The 20,130-nt window shown below is 42.5% G+C and overlaps 1 protein-coding gene across 1 annotated transcript; it reads left to right on the top strand.

Moving 5' to 3' along the window:
• The first annotated feature begins 14,341 nt into the window (after positions 1–14,341).
• On the top strand, positions 14,342–18,072 carry RPL8 (ribosomal protein L8). The gene is made up of 6 exons (XM_062599681.1): positions 14,342–14,417; positions 14,665–14,808; positions 16,212–16,353; positions 16,786–17,004; positions 17,468–17,583; positions 17,873–18,072. Exons 2-6 carry the CDS (start codon positions 14,671–14,673, stop codon positions 18,029–18,031), a joined length of 774 nt encoding a protein of 257 aa, XP_062455665.1. The 5' UTR covers positions 14,342–14,417; positions 14,665–14,670; the 3' UTR covers positions 18,032–18,072.
• Positions 18,073–20,130: the final 2,058 nt, after the last annotated feature.

A 20,130-nucleotide genomic window follows, 5' to 3' on the forward strand; every position in this document is an offset into this window, starting at 1 on the left:
GGAAAGAAAACAGAGGAACTGTATTGTACAATTCTTCTATTACATGCTGCACTCTGGTTTTGGCCCAATTTTTGTCCTTTTAAAATTCTTTTTCTATTTTAAAGTCTTCTTGTTCTAATCTCAGAAGAGAATTCTCTTTCTCCCCCTCTCTCCTCTTTTCTATTGCAGTACTTGCTAAAATTAAATGTTAAATTACAGGGACTCCATTACCTAACAGTTTTCTTTCTTCCTAACAGTTCCCAGAATTGAAAATTAATAAAATATACCTTTTCAGTTCTCCTCCCCTTTCTCCCGCTTTTGACTGTACTTTTCAGGCTGTCAGCTTCAGAGTTTCCTCCTTATTTCCTGGTTCCCTGGGCTTGTATGAGTGTTTAATGCTGTGACAAGGCAAAGTAAAGCACTGAAAAACATGCTAAAGTGTTGTGACAAAAGGACAAACATAGCCCTAGGGATTAATGTACTGAAACATTTTTAAAATTCTGTTGAAAAAAATGACTCATGAGCTAACAGTATCCTTTTAAGAACAGTTTATGGTAGGAGATCCTAGTTAGTCTTATAAACAAATTTTTGCTGAGCACAAGTGCTAATAACTTTCTGAAATGAAAAAAACATTTCTAAATACAAAAATAGCTAGTACTGAAACATCTCACAGTCATTGTTTACAATTTATCTGTGATCCCTTGTTCAGATTTATGTTGATTGCTTACCTTGCCAGCAGAACTTACAACTTTGTGGGTTTGTCTTCAATGCCACAATTAAAAATAGGATGATTTTTGTGGGCCCAGAATAATTTGTAATTCTTATGAGTGCTCCGTCTTTTAAGTGGCATATAATCTTCACTGATCTAAGTGTGCAGACACATTTTTTATACTTGCTGTTGTTTCCATCAAGAAATCGTACACATTTAGGGTCTGATACATTGCGGCAGAACTACAACTTTCCCAACTCGCCTCAAGATTTTATAATGTGTTTAAGCTATTGCTGAGTAAAACACTCCCTTTTTTTCTTCTGTCGGTATGTCTCCAAATAGCTTGCCTCTTTAATGCTTCCCAGAGGAGTCAAAGGCAGGCCCTTTAACAGTTCTTTCATACTCTCTTTCCTCTAGCACACCATTTTCCATTTTACTGTTCGCCCACTCCTAACACAGGCTGAGGAGCCTGCAGTGACTCCCAAAAGCTTACAGAACCAGGCAGATTAAAGACCAAAAGCTTCCTGTTCATCTTAAATATGGGATCGTTATGTAGTGTAACCCCTAAAAACTGATATCCTACTAGATCTCAGTGTTTGCTGGAAGGATAGATACCATCTAATAGAAAGATCAGATTAGCATCACTTACACACTCAATTGGGCAGACAATTTATTGCAGCAATAGTTATAAAGGGTAGTTATAAGGGGATAGGTAGAAGGTTAGCTCCTAAAATGGCAATTTATTCCTATTGGAACACTTAGTTATTTTTAAAGTCTGAAGTTTCATTAACATGATTCCTGCAGTGTAGCCAGACCTTTAACTTGTCCTGAAAGTTTTGTTCTGGGAATATTTCATGTAAGTTATTTGCATCTTGAACCTGCTTGTGTCTGGTTATATTAATAACCTGCAGCAGAGAATGTTTATATAATACTGAGCACCATGACAGCACTCAGTAAATAATGAAATAAATCACATGCTTTGTTGCTGTTTCAATACTGTGCTTTCTGTGGATACAAAGGTTCTGGATCCTGCTCAACAACCTCATTTGGGTGGATATTGCACCAGTTTTACTCCAGCTCCTTTAATGCATGACACCCGTATAGACAACACATTGACTAACAAAAAAATCATAATCCCCCCCCCCAACTAAACCTTTAGGAAAAATCCTAACTCTAGTGCGGACCCTGCAGTAAAAATATACACAAGGATTCTTAATTTGTATACAAACTCAAATAAGGTAGAAAAGGAAAGACACTAATACATGCAAAGCAACAATTGCAGCACACAGAAACCACCATTTCAGACTTCTAGCTGTGCTCTGAAAATACCACGGCTGGGAAGTTACTGCATCTGCCATGGCAGGAATGCCCAAATGTAAAAGAGCCAGAATAGAATTAGTGATGTGAAGAAGACCCACAATAGTTAATGTGCCATGATCACATACATATGAAAGATTTGGTGTAGGCAAGGTATCATGGTCTTTCTTCTAACCCTAGTCACTATCATTTTAGTATATGTAAAAGTCAGTGTGCCTTGCCTGGATTATTGTTTGCAAGAGTGTAAGAAACCATGAGCTAATTTGCTAAAATCACAATTTTATTTTCCAAGAAACACCGTAGAAATTGCTGATCAAATTTCTTAGCCACTTCTCTATCTCTACAAAGTATAAGGGATGCATTGTAAATAGATGAGGAGAAAATCTCAATTTAGTTATTCTCTGTCAGCTGTTCTTTGGGGTCTCTGTCATATGTAGAACCTTTAGATAGCAAAGTGCATGGATGCCAGTAGTTTCAGAAGTAGGGAGCCATACTCATTCATCTGTGAAAGTAAGAGGCCCTTACCTCCTATTTCTGGTACCTAAACAGATACTGGGCACTGCAGAGAATCTGGACTTCATTTATTATCCTAACTAAGCATACTGCTATAAATCTTGACATTTTTAAACCACAGAGCAGAAAGAAATGGGAATGATAAGTGTTACTGCATTATCTGAACTTGGCCTTCCAGACCCACATCCAGGTGCATCCTCCTCAGCTTCTAGGAGGGAATGTGTGCTGTAGAGAGGAACTTTGTGTTTCACTTTAGAACTGTCTGAAAGCTTTTCAGGGATCGAGCAGTCAAGTCTCAGAGAAATCATACTGCAGTTACCTGTGCCTTAACTTAGACGTGCTTTCAACAGAAACATTGAAAATTTTTCGAGATTGAAGTGTGTTCATGTTAAACTTTGAGAACCAAAGAACAAATAGAACCATACTAAATTGGTTTCTAGTACAGCCCAAGAAAATACTCAAGATGCAACATAATCCCAAGTACTCCAGTAAAAGTCCATGGTATCTATGTCATGCCCTAAACCAAATCAGTCTTAAATTTGCAGGCCGGGTTACTAAAATTCCAATCTGATTTAATTTCTTTTGTACCAGGGACTACCAAAGCTGAGCAAATATTTTAAGGCTAAATTTACCTTATTTTATGTTTGTGATGTTTTTTTTCTATTTTGAATATAACAAAATATAAGTAAAAAAGAATCCCTATAAGTGTCTAAACTCATCATGCATTTATTATGGAAGTTTTTACTTACCTGTAGCAAAAGATTTGTAACATATGTCCAGAACTTCATTACTGCAGGGTCAGTTATTCAGAAAAGACTTGTGCTGGTCCAGAATATGGGAAAGGGCAAAATTCAAACTCCAAGAACCAGCAAATGAAGAGTTAAAAGTAGTACAAACTGAAGCCTCTGCAAAACTAAACTAAAATGCAGAGTTAAAAACCTCTGCCAATTCTGGAAAACAGACTAAAGTCTGGTCTCCCAGAAGTAATAGCAGCCAAGGGAAAATGGGAAGGATTCAAGAAACAGTGGAGTGAGAGAATAAAGTTAACAGACCATCAAGATAAAAGGTGAATGTGCCATTTTTAGGCTTCATCACATGAAGTCTGCATGCCCTGTTAGTCTTGATAGCCCATCATAAGCTATTAGGTTTGGCAGAGGATTGCTTGGTCAGTTACATTAGGAGGCCAGGCTAGACAATCTAGATGGTTTACAATGTGCAGTTTTGAGTTTCAGCACTGTTTACTGCTTGCTGTCTTGCTTTATGACAGTTGTAGCTGTACTGAATGGTAGAGGGGTGAGCAGCAGAGCACTGGCCAAGCTATGGTTGCATGAGAGGTACATCTGAATCTTGATGGTTTAAGCATGCACTGTGTCAGCAATGAATTATGAATTCTACAGTTTGTGTTAGTAATAGGAGCAAGTGTGTCTGCTTGCCATGGGGGTGGCCAGCAGTCAGGCAGCCTACATAAATGGTAGTTACGGGGGCAGAGAAATGAGGAGCTGAAGGTACTGTCTCCAAAGAAATCTTAGGGGAAGAAAAAAACAGATACCATTCTGCATGTCTGGGCAAGTGTGAATTCATCAGGCTCTGCGTTTGAATGGAAGCCAGGTGTACTGTACAAGTATCTCCTGTTTGCCATGCCTGACCTAAATCCAAGTTTTGCTTTGTCAGGTTTTGTTCTACATGTGTTCCGTTTCCAGACTATGTAGTAACACTGTTGGAGACTGGGTGTCAGCACTGGAAAGGTGATGATTCAAACAGAGAAGAATGAAGGCCATATTGTGGCAGTGTAGGGAGGAAGTGAGGACATATAACTATGTATTTTCTGATGGTCAGCGGTTTTTTTATGTTAGATAAAATATCCACATTCTGAGTGGCAAAGAGGCACCAACTAGCAATCCATTGCTCTGCTAACAATGCTTTTGGGGATAAAATTTCCTGTTTGTTTATTTATAAGTAGTATTTTTTCAGTATCTACATATATCAGAGCCCATCTGTCCACCTCCGCAGCCTCCCATTCCTTGGCAACAGTTCTCCAGGCAAGAATGCTCAGGCTGCATGAGTCCTCTAGCTGCTCCTGAATTCTTTCCTTATCTTTGGACTCACCAATTTGGGAAAAACAGGTGTATTACACATGGGGTCTTGGACTGGTAAGATACATATCTGCTGTTTGAGGCCTCTACCCTGAAAAATCACATTGCCACAAATGAATAAGTTACTGATGCCAAGGAACCAGAAATTGTAATCCTTGGGAAGACTGCCAGCTCCTCTATGGTACCCCCTCTTGTTGGGACATGAGAGAAGGCCCCTCTGTTGAGGGGGCTCTGTGTGAAGACTGAATCCCACCCACCCTGGAAGCTGATGACGAGGTTGAAGAGAGCCAGTGAGATGATGCCCAGTCCTTTTACCAGTAGAAGAGCAACAGCAGAGCTTAGTGTTGAAGATACACAGTGTTACATTACCATCAGTGAGATACGAGCAGACAACAAGCAATTCAGACTCTTGTAGTATAAGTTCACTAGGGCTTCAGACCTAGGATATGCGATTTTGCCAGGCAGTGGAAGCACTAAGTGTGCTTATTGTTGCAAAGATCAATATTTAAAGCCAAGGAGTTTGCCAGGGTGCAAAGAATTTTCTTCCTTCTTTACTTCTGTCTTCTCTTGAAAATAAAATAAAAGGAATAACAACTCTTGGTCTAATTTAGTGACAAATAAATAAAGTTACTAAGAAACAACTGCTGCAGCATGAACTCAGCAGGAAACTGTCTCAGGCCAAGTGGTGGAGGTGAACTGCAATGGGCTCAGTGCATGTCTGCCCTATACTCTTAGCACCAACATGGGGTACTATATACGTACAATTCTCCAAGCTCGCACACCTTAACTGTATGCACCACTTCAGCGTAAGGGCTTCAGAAATTGTCACTCAAAGGAGAACACAGAAATATTTATAAAATGACATTTTTTGGAAAGGAAGAGGAGAAGGAAGAAGAAGAAGATGTGGCTGCACCTTGACAATCCCAGCTCAACTGACCCACTACTTGGGCTACTAGCAATCTATTCCCTAGCCTGCAGGAAATTTCAAGACAACGTGACAGATACGAATTTTAGAGAACGTAGAATAGCGTATCTTAAAATAGAAAGCAGTCTTCAGCTTTAACTAGGACAGTAATGCTGTTCTGTTACGCAATTGTCAGGGCCCTGAGTGCACTAACAGGGCCTTACTAGCCCTGACTAGCCTGACCCAGGACCCCCATGCAGGTACCCACTGACCTGGGACTGCTGTGCCTTGACCTGTACCCAGCTGTCCCCTGCTGTCCTGATTTGTTGATTGGATTCCCCGGATTGACCTTGGAGCTGCCTTGTTACTTGCCTTGTCTGATCATCACCAAACTGCTGATGGAGCTGTTATGGTCACTATCCTGGCCCGGCTCAGGTGCTTCAGGTGCTGCAGGATTACGCTCTGATCAGTGAGGGGGCTGTCTGCTCTGTCCCACGGTTACCGTCAGGCTCCTGGCTCATCTCCCTTCTTGGAGCAGCCCCACTCTTGCTGCTCCCTGGCATATATCTGAAAGAAGAAAAACAAAAACATGTCAAAAGCACAAGCCAAAGACTCTGTTCGGGAGTGCTGTCCCATATTTGGAAAGCAGATTTAAAATTGATTCTATCGCAGGATGACAGCTGCAGAATAATAACCCAAAAAAACAAAACTTGAAAGATGGAAAAAATATGTCCAGTGTACAATGTTCCCGGCAGTGAGGTTGTACAAAATCTTCAGATATTTAAGCACTTGTGTGTGTTTCTGTGAGGAGGGAATGTCAGATTAGTTTTCTTATGGAGGATTCATTAGTATTATGGTATTGGCTAGTCAATATTTTTAGCTTAGCAAGCCCAAGATGTGGTGTGGTTTAGACCTCCGCACTTACCAACTCATTCATGAATTTAAAAAATGGAGTGCATTAGGAACTAGAGAGTGATTTTCCAAGATCTTTATGAACTATCTTCTTTGCTTGTTGGTAAGTGTTAAGCTCCTATTAACTCCATTTCAGGAAGGTGGTGATTAAACCGAGTTAAATGGAAGTGATTAAGTTGGATTATCCTAGTCATGGAAAAATTCACTGGAGGATCTAAGAGGGAGGAAATTGTTACACAGATCCTAACAAGTTCTGCTGGAAGGTAGATGAATTTGCTTTCTTCCCTGAAAAAAAAAAAAAAAAAGAAAAAAAAGGTTTTGGCCCACCAAGATCCATCTAGATGCCTCAGGCTTGCTTTAAATAGTATTGTTTTCATCTTGGAAATTCCTTGAAACTGGTAGGGAAAGAAACCCTGCTCCCACTTGTGTGGCCCACTGCAGGCCTCCATCTGATGGATTTTGGAAGCATCCCAGAAGAAACTGAAGTAAGCTACCTTTCTTCAAAGGTCTTAATAGATAAACTTCTCTGTTACTTCTGGTGTTAAAAATGACTAAGGAGCTATTCAGGTGGAAAATGAAGAATAATACCACATTTGCCAGAAGGGTAAACTCAGAAGGTCAGCAGAGGGGCACAAAAAGGAGGAAAAAAAATCTTGAGTGTGAGATTGGATGAAGCCTTGGGATGGCACAGGGTGCTGTGTGCGATTTGCCCAGCACAGAGAGCGCCCTCTCTCACACAAGCAATGAGATGGGTCTGTGCATTGCCAGAGCAGTGAAGCTTGAGTTCCGCTGTGTGAGCCCCAAGTTTGATGCATGCCAGCAACACGCTCCTGAGAGTTCAGGTCCAGTGGAGAAGCCCCAGATTACTCAGAAGGAAGTAGTATTTTAGTGCAGGGACCGCTACATGACATTTCCCGTTGACTAGCAGCCAAGAGGTTGCATCCTGGTAACACTGCTGACTGCTACCTGCGTGCTCTGCTTTGATACTCCATTGACATTTCGAGCAGATACTGTCTCACAGTACCCTCCATCAGAACCCTTCACCTCTCAGGCAGAGAACTGCCCTGAGGATTTGGGGCTGAGGCTCGTGTATGAGCATGTGTATGTGAATGTCCCTGTGCATGCCGCTCTGTTTATTTCATGTTTTACATAGAAGAAGAAAATAAAGATTATTTATGTTCTAATCATTATGTGTTCTCCAAGTGAAGTATTTTCTGTTCTGATTTATTGTGCTTTTTAGGCCTGTCCTCAAACATTGTTCTTATATTTTGAGCTGGTCATATTTTTTTTTCATTTGGAATTGGAAATCTTAAATCTGAAAGCATATTTAATGAAAAAAAAAACAGTTATTTGGAAGAAGGAAGAGTTCACTTTTCTATTTTCTCTTTTTTGTTGTTTGTTTTCTTGCTTGCTCCCTTCTTTTCTTTTTCCCGTTTCTGCTATTTTATCTCTGAAAACAGAAGAACAAATGATACCTGTAAAAGAGGAAGGAACAATTTTTCTTCTCATTTTTGGTTAAGAAACTAGAAAAATTCAACAGCTTTCACCTAGAAAAAGTCCTTTCCATCGTGAAAAGTACCTGCCATTTTCTGATTAGCACTGTTGTGCTGCTGATCAAAAACATCCAGCCAACAGGTCTGTATAAAACAAAAATGCATGCACATTAAATGGAGTCAGCATTTATTGGTGACTACAGAAGAAATGCCTTTTTTTTCTTCATAGTGCTTTACAAAGCATATGCAAGTGGCCTTAGAGCTTGTTTTTCTTTTTCTATCACAAATACCAAAATGATAGGTATTTTTCCCCCAGTCTTCTTTTGCTAGAGACTTCTTGGAGGACCAAGAAATGTATTGAGTTTTGTAGATTGCACTTGGAAGATACAGGAAAATATAGGTCTTTATTAAATTGAGATTTTCTCCCACGTACTTCCCAGGAGTTTTGACTCCAACAAGCTCTGAAGAATTTTTATAAAATCTGAAAAAAAATCTTTTTTTTTTTAATCTCTTCCCTTTACATTTTTTCAATCCCCCTCTCAATAGCTCAGGTTTCCTTTCTTTGTTGTGAGGTGCTAACACCCATCAGCTCTGTTGGCTATAGAGCTAAAACAAGGCAAGAGATTCTGGGAGGGGGGAATAATAAAAATAAAGACATTTTATTTTAAAAAGTCAATATTCAGCATTATGCCATAAGAAAAACAAAAATATCAAAACATGATCTTTTTTTCCTCTTATAGATCACATCTGTGAAGCAAGAGCTTCATAGCTATTGTATTTGGTTTCTAAGCGGGATACACAAGCCATCCTAGCTGTAGCCTCCAGGGACGTTGTCACCAAACAAATGCTGTCATTAAAATGTTGGTAGGAGGTCCATTAGGAAATGCAAAAGAGAGAAACAGTTCGGGGTGGGGGGGGGGGGTTGGGGAGGGTAAGGAAAAACAAGTAATAAATAAATCTGGAAGTATAGCTGGGTGCTCTTAAAATAGAGGCCTTTGGGAGGTCTCCCAGACATCACAGTAAGATTGTAAGGTTGCTGAAGAGTTTTTTGAGCTGCGGATTGCTGAAGATGCCTTTCACTTCTTCCAGCTTTTCTATCCTTTTCTTGTTAAGCTTCTCTGTGTGTGTGAGCCTTTGTCAGTAAACTCCCCAGTGTCTCTCTGGACAGTGTCTCAGTGCTCTTTCTCCTCTCCTTCCAATTCTGTTAGTTCATCGGTGCTGTTTCAATCCCATATTTCAGCTGCTCAAGAGGAAAGAAAATTAGTTTAGCAGATTTCTCGCCTTCTCCATCAGCTGCCCTTATTGTCTGGGTAATTAAAAAAAAAAAAAAAAAAAAAAAAAAAAAAAAAAAAAAACTTTATATGTAGCTAAAACAAAGCTTTTTTAAGGCATTTATTAAACATTTCTTACAACACTTTTTTATATCACAAATGTTTTATGATACTGGGAAGAAATATTTTTTCCCACACATAGTGTGGCTTGGCCCTGAATCTGCTGAGTTCTGGCTTTTTTCACTGTTCCCAGATGAAAATAATTGTTCAGAAAAGTCAGATGATAAAATTTAAATCTGAGAAAGCTAGCACAGTATTTTAACACTCCCTTGCAAGTAGTGTCCACAAATACTATGGTTCTGCAGACTTAAACACATGTATCTTCCTGCATGCATGTATCCTCAGCATATATAACTCATATGCATGCAAGCAACCAGACTTACTGCACCAGGTATGTGTGCAGTTTTTGCAGGTCAGGGATTAGCTGAGTAATGCTATAGAGATAATGAAGTAAGAGAAGCAGATCTCTTACTGAGATGATGCACAGAAAATCTCTTGTAAAATGAGAATTTCAATACCTAAGACAGTTATCATGCAAAGTCTGAGGTTGCTGTACACAGGAAACTATTATTATCATGGTTAGTGGGAGGAAAAGAATTACTATAAACAATTATTTCCCTGCACCTTCACCACTGGGGTTAAAATTAATCTTGGTTTGAAACTAAAATAATGCAAAACTGTCATGTGTTGTCCATTGTGCCTGAGCAGAAAATCCGATCCCTAGAAATCAGATGCTTTTTGGTATGGGCCTCTAGAGGTCACCAAAACCTAATTAATAAGGCAGGACTAAACCTGAAACTGTAAATCCCTGCTTAGATTGTGAATTTACAGCTCTGCAGCTCTATGGCCCCCCTCTTGCAATGCATCCAGACATCATTAGATTGCAAATAACATAAAACGCCTGCAAAACCGTAGCCTCCTGAAGAAACTTCACCATATACAAATCAGATCCCTTTTGTATAAGAAAGCAAAGTCACCAAACTGGCAATTTTTTCCTCTGTGCAACAGTTCAGAATCTTACTTGTAAGACTCTGTGATAAAAAGCTGCCCTGGCACGGCTGGAGTCTGGGCTCTCTCATGCCCCATGGGTGATACCTTTGGTCCACCTTCAGTAGCCCCGGCGAATACCACATATGTTAGCAAACTGAGGGAGACTAGTTCTCTTCCTAGTGCTGATGCACGAAAGCAATAAGTTGAAGACCACAAGCTGAGTGTGCCCAGGCAATTGGTAAGGATTTTTCTATGTATATTTTACTTTGAGAACAATGATCTGAAAACACAAGATCTGCAAATAGTGAGGTTTCCTCCCAGTTCACCAGCACTATTTCTACAGGGAAGGTTTAGAGAGGAGCTGCAGTTTAATTATGATTAAGAGTGGTTGCCATGGCTTATGTTGTCTCAGCCAGATACCTCATCTGCTTCATGCAAGAGCAAAGGGAAAAGCTCTGCTAATGTTCCTGGAGCTCCCCAGGGTTTAGGAATGAGAGGCTGGGTAAGGAGGGAGTTGAGTACAGCTAAGGAGGAATATTTATCGTAAATCAGCAAACAGGAGCTGGTCTTTTCAGTAGAAATTCCTCTGAAAAGAGTTAAGGTATGTATTTGGGGATGTCACTGGGTATCTCTACAGAGAGACTTTGTTTCTCCTAAAGAGCCAGGAGAGCTGAAAGCAGAAGCATGGTCTGTGCCTCAGTGGGACACTGAAGATGGTGTGGGGGGCTGCTGTGAGGGACTCCTCACTCACAGCCCATATGCTTTTAGGTACAGGATACGCTAGGCCCATTGTGTTTCCTCACAGTCTAGGGAGTTTTTCTGGATACACAGCAGGAAGCAAGGACCCCTTGCGTCCTGCTCTGCAAGCAGCAGCCCGCAGTAATAGGATCACACTGGGTATTTTTATTGGAGATTAGCATGTATGTTATTTTTGCAAACTGGAACTCTGACACTGCAGCTTGGTTGGAATCCATGTGTCCATTTCCTAATCCCATACAAAGCCCTACAGAGGTCGACAAGACTGTACACAGTAGTTTGTGCCCACTTGAGGGAACTGAAGACTATTTTCATCATAGTATGTCGCGCCTAGAGAGGAAATGCTCATGGGAAGCCTATGACCATCCTTTATGTTCTTCCCTTTCACTTGAGAAAGATGCATAGACAGAATTAGGGGCTTGCCCTCTTCTTGAACTCCTTTTCAAAGTAGAGTCCTGAAGAAACCCTGCTGCTTCTCCCCCCTCTTCAAATCACAGTCTCAACAAAAACATCTCCTTCCCTGTCAACAGAACACCATTGCTTCTGCTACTTACAGCGCAATTAACCTTTAGCAAATTAGCCTATGACTGTCATAAAAGGATTAATTAAAGGAACACATCCCCTTGACTTGTTCCTACCATTGAAGTGGTGCTTGCATTTGCAGCAGTGTACCCAACCCTTTCAGACTCAGTGGCATGTTTTTTGCTTTTTGCATCACCATAGCAAACTTGCCAACCACAGGGAGAGGCATGAGAAAGGTTCTCTCAGGCACAGTCTCGTGAAAATTGCGGTGGTGATATAAGATCCTAGTTGTCCTGCCATACTGCTCTACCACTGCTACCCTCTTCTCACATAGACAAATCCCCTAAGGATGGTTTCCAGTGAGACAAGATCAGCTCAGGGAACAGGGTTTCAGTGAGGAAGGAGAGCCTCATTCCAAATCACGGCACCTTCACCACCTCTCTGTCCTAAAAGTTTAATAGTGTAAGGATCATTGGAAGTGTCCGATACTTTTATTTGTTCAGCATCAGGATTCAAATGGTATCACCCATAGTGACACAGTTCTGACAAACCCTGTATGGTCCTCTTGACTGCAATTAGGAATAACCTACTTCCTTACATTTATTTGGATGAATATTTGAAGTCATAGTTAAACCAAAATATTTAACCACATCATAAGTTCAGCCCTGCACAATACAGCTTTACTGGGACAGAAACACGCTCCCTGCTTGGCTGCATCAGGCAATACAATGCTGTTATTCCTTGATGAAAGTGCTTAGCTAGTGTTCTCTCTTATAGCAAGAGAACTTGAATATAAAGTTATGTCATCTTTGATGCAGGTCTGTCATCTAGTTGCATGTCTTTTCTTTCTTTACTTGTCATCAAGCCACAGTACTGCTCTTTGTGGCTCACACTGGATATCCCTGCCTTTTCTTATAGCTTTTGGCTGCTATTTTTCTCCTGGACCCCTAGGTAAACACAGTCCCAAACCAAGCAATATTGTGTTTTTTTTAATGACAGTCTCGAGGGGATTTGAGGATGGGAGAGGTGCTACAAGTGTTTTCACCCAAACCTCTCCAGGTGCTCACATTTTGTGTGTTGCTGTAGTTCTGCTACGTAATTACAGAAATAATATTAATGGCTTCTTTACATTTATTCTGAGTAACTGTGACTGTTATGCACGAATGCAACACAGCTAAATGCAAGCCATAATTATGATTATGTGATTATTCTGAGCCAGCAGTGGCACAAGACAGCCCAGCAATATATTTTACAACCCGTATTACCATCCTTTCCACTAATTATTTACCCAGTTAGTGACGCATACTGAAGTGCGCACAAGTCATGTCTCAGCTTGACAAGATATTAAAGTAAAGCTCTCACCAGTATGGTGTGAGGTAGCTCGGAGTGTGAGCTCTTTGGGACCGTCTGTTTCTGTACAGTCTTGCATCATTTCATATGAATCCTGCCGTGCAACTGGGATTCCCAATGCTGTTGGGGCTATAAAACTTGGGAACCTTTCAGGGTTTTGCATCCAGGTATGTCCCCTGAGCTTTTACAGAGAAGAGATCTAGATAAACACTACTCCCAGCCTCCTCCTCATTTTCAGTGACAGAAAAACACTAAGAACCAGTTTGGATGATGTAGGGACAAAAACCCTGGGCCACATGTGATCCAGAGGCAAGTGAAAACACAGCCTGAGGTGCTGGGGCAATACAAATAACAGTTCGGTATTATGGGAGAAAAGGCTAAAACAGTATCTGTTGAGATGGTGAATGTAGGACTCTTCACACTTCTATGGTGGAAACATTTTTTAGCCATATTCAGAATCTACAAAAAGCTGGTGGGAAAAAAAGAAGCAAGGGATTGTTCTGTTTTCAGATTTATTTACCATGTTGCAACAATAACTTAATAGCTAAGGCTCTGACTGAGCCCCGAACCTAACTGAAAGATTGCCACCTCACAGATGGTGACAGCAGCACGCACGAGTGCACCGTGTGTTAATTAATCATAAAATGAACTCAAAGTGTAGCTGATACAGGATAACACAATGAACGTGCACCAAATCACGACACAACTACTCATCTTCTTTTATAATTACTAGGACCTTAATTCGCCCTGAAGAACATGAAAGAAGGAGGACCAGTGTAGCTTGTTGGTTATGCAGGAATTATTTGAAAATTCAGAGTTCCTTATGGTTCTGATTCTTGAGATGATTAGACAGCAGGAACTAACCCGGCCACCACCCCCACAAATAAAGCCAACAGGAACCGTAAATCGAAGCCTCGTGTCATTCCCACTCAGTTTATTAACGTGAACCAAAATCACTGGCAGTTTATTTTAATCCGTCGAGCTGCAAATGGCGCCGGCTGAGCAGCTGGCGCACCGGCGGCTTGCTGGAGGGGCAGCGACACCCGGCACACAGCTAGCTCCACTCATCTCAGCCGCCGAGGTGAAGTCTGACGCGGGTCGCCAGGCTGAGCCCTTACTGTCAGACTCTCTGGCCTGCAGTGAGAGCAGGATTTAACTCCCATTCGCCCTGGCAAGAGGGCTGTGGGGAAGGCTTTCCGCGAAGGAGCCTCTTCCCGCAAACGGCCCCCTCTGCCTGGCTAACTACGCGAGATTCCGGCATGGCGGCCGCCGTCAGGAACGCCTCTCCGTGCTGAAGCGGAGCCAGCCGTTGGCGCAAGGCCTCTCGCCCCCACAATCTTAAGCAAACGCCGGGGCCAGACGGCGCCACCGCCAAGGCGCCACCGCCAAGGCGCCCCTCACCGCGCCGCCCCTCACGGCGCCGGGCAGCGGCGCGACGTCACCGCGGGCGCGACGTCACCGCGGGCGCGACTCCGGCCCGCCCCGGAGAGGCCTTGGCGCCGCGGTGACGTCGGCGCTTCCTTCTTTCGCGGGGAGCCGGGAGCTGAGGTAGGAGCGCGGCGGCAGGTGCCGCCATCCGCCGCCATCCGCGCCTGCCCCGCAGCGCCGCCGCTGCCGCCCGCCCCTGCGCTGCCCCGCGCGCTGCGGGCGCCGGCTGCGCTGCCCCGCGCCGCGCCGGGCCGCGCCGCGCGGGGGGATGGACGCGCCGGGCCGGGCCGGGCGTTAACGGCCGCCGGCGGGGGGAGGGGGGCGGGGGTCCTCGCGGCGGCGGCGCTAACGGCCGCTGTGCCCGCAGAGCGCCATGGGCCGCGTCATCCGGGGCCAGAGGAAGGGCGCCGGCTCCGTCTTCCGCGCCCACGTGAAGCACAGGAAGGGCCCGGCCAAGCTCCGCGCCGTCGACTTCGCCGAGAGGCACGGCTACATCAAGGGCATCGTCAAGGTAGGGGGGGGGAGCCCGGTGCCCGCGGCTCGGCCTCGGGGGCGCTGCCCGAGCCCCTGCGCTGGGGACCCGCCGCAGCAGCGCTTCCCGCCCGGAGCCGAGGCCCCTGAGACACGTATCTCGCCAAGCTTAGCTTTCGCGGGACATCCGAAATCTGTTATCAGCTGTAATTTAAGTCGCTTGACTGGTCTTCATTCAGTGTTCTGATGCTTTGTTAAACTAACCGTGTTTCTTTAGGTATTAGACTACTTTATGTTTGTGACAGTTAAAAGCTGATAGCATGTTGGCAATGATTTGATAGTCTGTTAGAGCTTCGCTAAACATGGGAACATCAATATAATTCTGTACCTTTAAGAACTTGTTACATGGGTGGATGGAGTTGTCCTTGTAGCAGCTTGCATCTTAAAAAAAAAAAAAAAAAAAAAAAACTTTCTAAACGTTTAGTAGTACCTGTCATCTTAGTATCTACCTGTGTGTACTAGGCAGTGTCCTTATTTGTGTTGCGGTAATGGTGTTTGTGCTGTGCTCCTGTCATTTTTTGGACGTGACTGATGCAGCCTGCAAGCAATGACACTGAGTACCTAGCTGCACGCTTCTGAAGAATCTAGCCGTTTATTCAGCCTTTTAGAGCAAGATGATTTTCACACGGAGGAAGGAATTTTCTTTCACACTCTGCATAGTTCCGTTTGAAATGAGTAGTTAGGTAGTTTTGACTTAAACTTAAGTGGGGTTGTTTTTTTGCCTAGTAGGATTGAAGACAGCAAAAAAAAAATGCTAATAGTGTTCCCAGATAAGCCATGCATCTTAAAGAGCTGTAATTATTTAGGTTGAGGTGCGTTTTAAAGCATACTGTTGTGTATTTCAATTGTAAATATAGTTTAGGGACAGAATTGGCCTATTTTTCCAAGAGGGGGAAAAAAAAAAGAGCAAGCAAGTCTACACTTTCTGGCTGGTGTAAATTCAGTATCCTTATCATATGTTAGAAATTCAAAAAACTTTTTATTCTAGGGAAACACTTGGAGAAACTGCTGCTTGTATGTAAACTTTATCACAATTTGCTCAAATATTAATGAGTAGGCAACTAGAGAAAGGGATTTTTTTTATTGAGAGGTCTAGTATCAGCAGAATATCAGGAATAAGCTAGTTCAGATAGAATTAGTTTGAAGCGGCACACTAAACTAGAGTTCTCATTTTGTCATGGAGATGCGTCAATTAGTCTTGTGAACGTGAATTTATCTTCCTAACTCACTAACTTCAGGAGAGACCAGGATTCCCCTTAAAGGAAGATCCTAGCGAGAGTTATCTTAATAGTAATTATCTTCACTGTTGTATAATTCTGTCATTTCTGCAGAACCTGTGACAAATGCTCTAGTCTATTCTAAATTACATCTCAATTCCAACAGGACATCATTCATGACCCTGGCCGAGGTGCTCCCCTTGCCAAGATTGCGTTCCGTGACCCCTACAGGTTTAAGAAGAGAACTGAACTCTTCATTGCTGCTGAGGGTATTCATACCGGTCAGTTTGTTTACTGCGGCAAGAAAGGTGAGTTAAGACTAGAAGTGTGTTGCCCAGGTATTTTCTGGAAGGCTAAAACACATGTGACCTGAACGTCAAGTTCAGAATGTTTAAATGCTGTTGCAAGCCACAAAGCAGTGGCTTCCACTAGCAAACCTAGATTACCTTCTTGGGATCAAAGTCTCCTCATGCAGCATGTTTTGATTGGCAAGCCTATCTGCAGTTTTGTCATGTCTTCAGACTGTTTTTATCTGCTTTGCCATTTGACTGTCTGTTTGTTATACTAAAGATTGAAACTTGTTTTTTCAAGTCAAACAATTAAAAGTGCCTGCCTAATGCCATTGAAGCATTTTTGTGGTATCCTTTTATGCACAGAGGCTATGCTAAATAGAAATGTAGTTTGAGTGCTGTCCAGGAGCCTGAATGAAGCTGTCAGTACTCTCTGATTGCTCTTTGCAGCTCAGCTGAACATTGGCAATGTTCTGCCTGTTGGCACCATGCCAGAAGGCACCATCGTCTGCTGCCTTGAGGAGAAACCTGGTGATCGTGGAAAGCTGGCCCGTGCTTCTGGGAACTATGCTACTGTCATCTCTCACAACCCTGAAACAAAGAAAACCAGAGTAAAGCTGCCTTCTGGATCCAAGAAAGTGATTTCTTCTGCAAACAGAGCTGTTGTGGGTAAGCAGGGACAGCTATGAACTTGCCTTTTCACCAAGTTTGTGTACTGCTAAGCAAACCAATATTTTTAGGTCTTTAAGTCAATACTTCCTTTAATTGAAAAACTGTTGTTAATTAGCTCATGTTTTTTCAAGACAGCTTAGCAGGAAAATTGATAATGTTTTAGGAATAGTGTTACACTCAATCCTGTATGTGTATGCATTAAAAAATTCTAATTAAAGTATGTCTCCTTGCAGATCACTTTGAATAGGGGGACTAATAGATAGCTTAAGCTTCAGCGTCTTATTAATAAATTTGTGTGGGCTAGCAGGTACTGGTTTTAATATACAGTTGAGATTGTTGGAGACTGGTCTTTAGAGCCCTAGTTTTAGAATATTATTTGGAACTAGTCTTATTGTTAAGCATCTTCTCTTGCATTCTTGCCTGCTGAATTGCACGCTACCATTTCTGCATTTAACTCTAGGTATTGTTGCTGGTGGAGGTCGTATTGACAAGCCTATCCTAAAGGCTGGCCGTGCTTATCATAAATACAAGGCAAAGAGAAACTGCTGGCCACGTGTCCGTGGTGTGGCCATGAATGTGAGTCAGTTTTCAATTATACTTTTCACCTTTTACTGTTTAGGAAAGTATTTGTTGAAGTAGAATGGACTTAGAAAAGATATTGGGAAGCATCTGCCAAGAAAGATTTGCAGAATGCTTTGTGATTAGACATTTAATCAGGGTAGTTATCAACCTTTGATAGTTACTGTACTGTATGCAAATGAAGCAGTTAAGAGAACAAAAAGTTTAAATCACTGTTACTGTTCAGTTTAAACATCATTGATCATTTCTGGTAACTGTATTGACTTACTGATTTGTTTCTCCACAGCCTGTAGAACATCCCTTTGGTGGTGGTAACCACCAGCACATTGGCAAGCCTTCAACCATCAGGAGGGATGCTCCTGCTGGGCGCAAAGTTGGTCTCATTGCTGCCCGTCGTACAGGTAGACTGCGTGGAACAAAGACTGTGCAGGAAAAGGAGAACTAATGACCCATTATGGAATTTACAGAATAAACTTTTAAAACTTAGCTTGTGTGAGGTTTATCTGTTGTTGGTGCGTTGCTAAAATGTTAGATAATGCTCAGTGTTAGATAATGCTCAACCAGGGAGGGCTGTGGTTGGAAACAAGCTTTTCCCCCCCCTTCAAGAACTGGTTAGGTGTTCCTTTGAGCCAGTGCTTTTGGTTAGGGAGCTGGAACCTCAGCCCAGCATCTTGTAGATATTTCTGTCATTGACGGGTGAGGATTTTAATGTTCATGCTAACTAGCTTATTGCAGTGGTTGCTCTGGACCCAGACTTGCCAAGTAATCCTTTAATTACCTGGTTTGATCTGCAAGTTGAGCTGAAGTGTGAAAAGTTGTTCACATATACAGAGTTTCTAAGTTGAAGTGGATTCTAAGAATTATTTTTAGAATAGGCAAAATAGGCTGAAGTTGCCTATTTTCTTCATTATTTGCAATAGAAATAGAAGCAGCGCACGCGTCACGTGCCTTTCTGCAGGCAGGTAGGGATGCAGCCCCTGCCTCGTGGACTCTGTGGCCGTGGTTCCTTGCTGTATGGGTGTGTGTGGGTGCAGGCAGGCTCTATAGCTTCAGCCAGCGCATCACCCCTGCAAGCCAGTGTCCGAAGGGGGCAGTCGTGTCCAGGTTCTCTAACGCCGACTCAGTCTCAAGCTTCCTGTAGTCAGATCATCTGATCTGGTTTTGCCATTGTGATTATAAACTGCTGTGTTGCTAGAAGAGCTACTCAAATAGACAAGGATTCCTCTAAAAACTAAATGTGCTCAAACACGCTAAGAAAGATTTTTCTAGATCCACCAACGTTATCACTAGAGCTGGCCATAAATGTCTTGGAGAGGAAAAAGTAGTTGCAACAAAAAGCATCTAGAGAAAGACACCGGAGCACACTTGGGAAACCTAAAAAGCAATCTGACAAGCCTTGTTTCTTTTGTATACTGCATGATCAGTGGTGGCTTGTGAAAGTTTCTCCCACATTGCTGCTGTGAGGTCAGGACCCCTCACTTGTGAGCCCCTGTTGTCCTGACATTGATCTAAATTGAGCATTCCACCTCCCAAATAAAATCGGAAGAAAAGAACAGTTAAAGTATTCAATATTCAAACAACTAACTTGGCAAGAACCAAGTTAAACAGGCTGTCACAATACTTCTAACACATTTAAAAGTTCCTCCTAGCATGAGAGCAGTTCTTCAAGGCTGTTGGTGCAAAGAACTTAGAGTAATTTGCATTAAATGCCCCTAAAGAATGGACAGAAACTATGGTTTCCAGCCATGCCTGGATTTACTGATCCTAAATTTTCTAGGGAAGGAGTGGATTCTTCCTGACAATACTCTGTTGCCTTTCCTAGGCTCCTGACTGCTCATAGACTGAGTAGTCCACAGCCAACAGGTAGAAAATCAGTGTGCTAAAACGGTAGGCATAGGATAATTGCACAAATAGATATTTATGATAGTGCTGAAGGCAGCTCTAGATCCATTTAATGTAAATATACAATGCTAAACTTCACTTTAAATTCATTACATTTGAGGATTTTTGCAGACTTGAGTCTGTTCCCTCTCCAAAGTCAGGAACAATCGCTCTTGTCACGAGTAACAAGAAACTAGTTCAGTAATAGTTAAAGCCTCCAGTTTGTAGCAAAACTTATCTTTTAGCTTGCATCTTACAGGCTTGAATACGCACGTGTTCGAACTGCTCCTTTGGAAAGACTGTCTAGAAATGACAACAAACAAAAACCTTTGACCTCCAGGAAAAGCTAAGGTTGTGAAAAGCCCTTTTCTAGAGCATTTGTTTCCGAGAGCTGCTCTGTAATTAATGCTAGACAGGGAATTTATGCCACTCAGCTAAAGAATAATTAGATTCGTTCATCTATCACCACATGAAAGCTGTAAAAGCACAAACGGATCATACAGCGGTCCTTGGGGCAGCACACATTTCAAAGCAGCAGGACAAGAACACCCAGGCAAACTGCGCTAGAAAAGCGGATGGAGTCAGCGGTGGAATTTCATGGAAAACGGTGCTTGGAGAAGCGGTGGGAAGCCCCCTGCTCACGTGCACAGAGCAGAGCTGATG

The sequence above is a fragment of the Rhea pennata genome, chromosome 1, assembly GCF_028389875.1.
Source record: "Rhea pennata isolate bPtePen1 chromosome 1, bPtePen1.pri, whole genome shotgun sequence".
Classification (NCBI taxonomy): domain Eukaryota; kingdom Metazoa; phylum Chordata; class Aves; order Rheiformes; family Rheidae; genus Rhea; species Rhea pennata.

Excerpts from the sequence above, each read along its gene's own strand:
- RPL8 (XM_062599681.1), top strand. The coding sequence starts at position 14,671 with ATGGGCCGCGTCATCCGGGGCCAGAGGAAGGGCGCCGGCTCCGTCTTC. Across the intron at positions 16,354-16,785 it reads TGTTTACTGCGGCAAGAAAG|CTCAGCTGAACATTGGCAAT; the intron begins GTGAGTTAAGAC and ends TGCTCTTTGCAG. Across the intron at positions 17,584-17,872 it reads TCCGTGGTGTGGCCATGAAT|CCTGTAGAACATCCCTTTGG; the intron begins GTGAGTCAGTTT and ends GTTTCTCCACAG.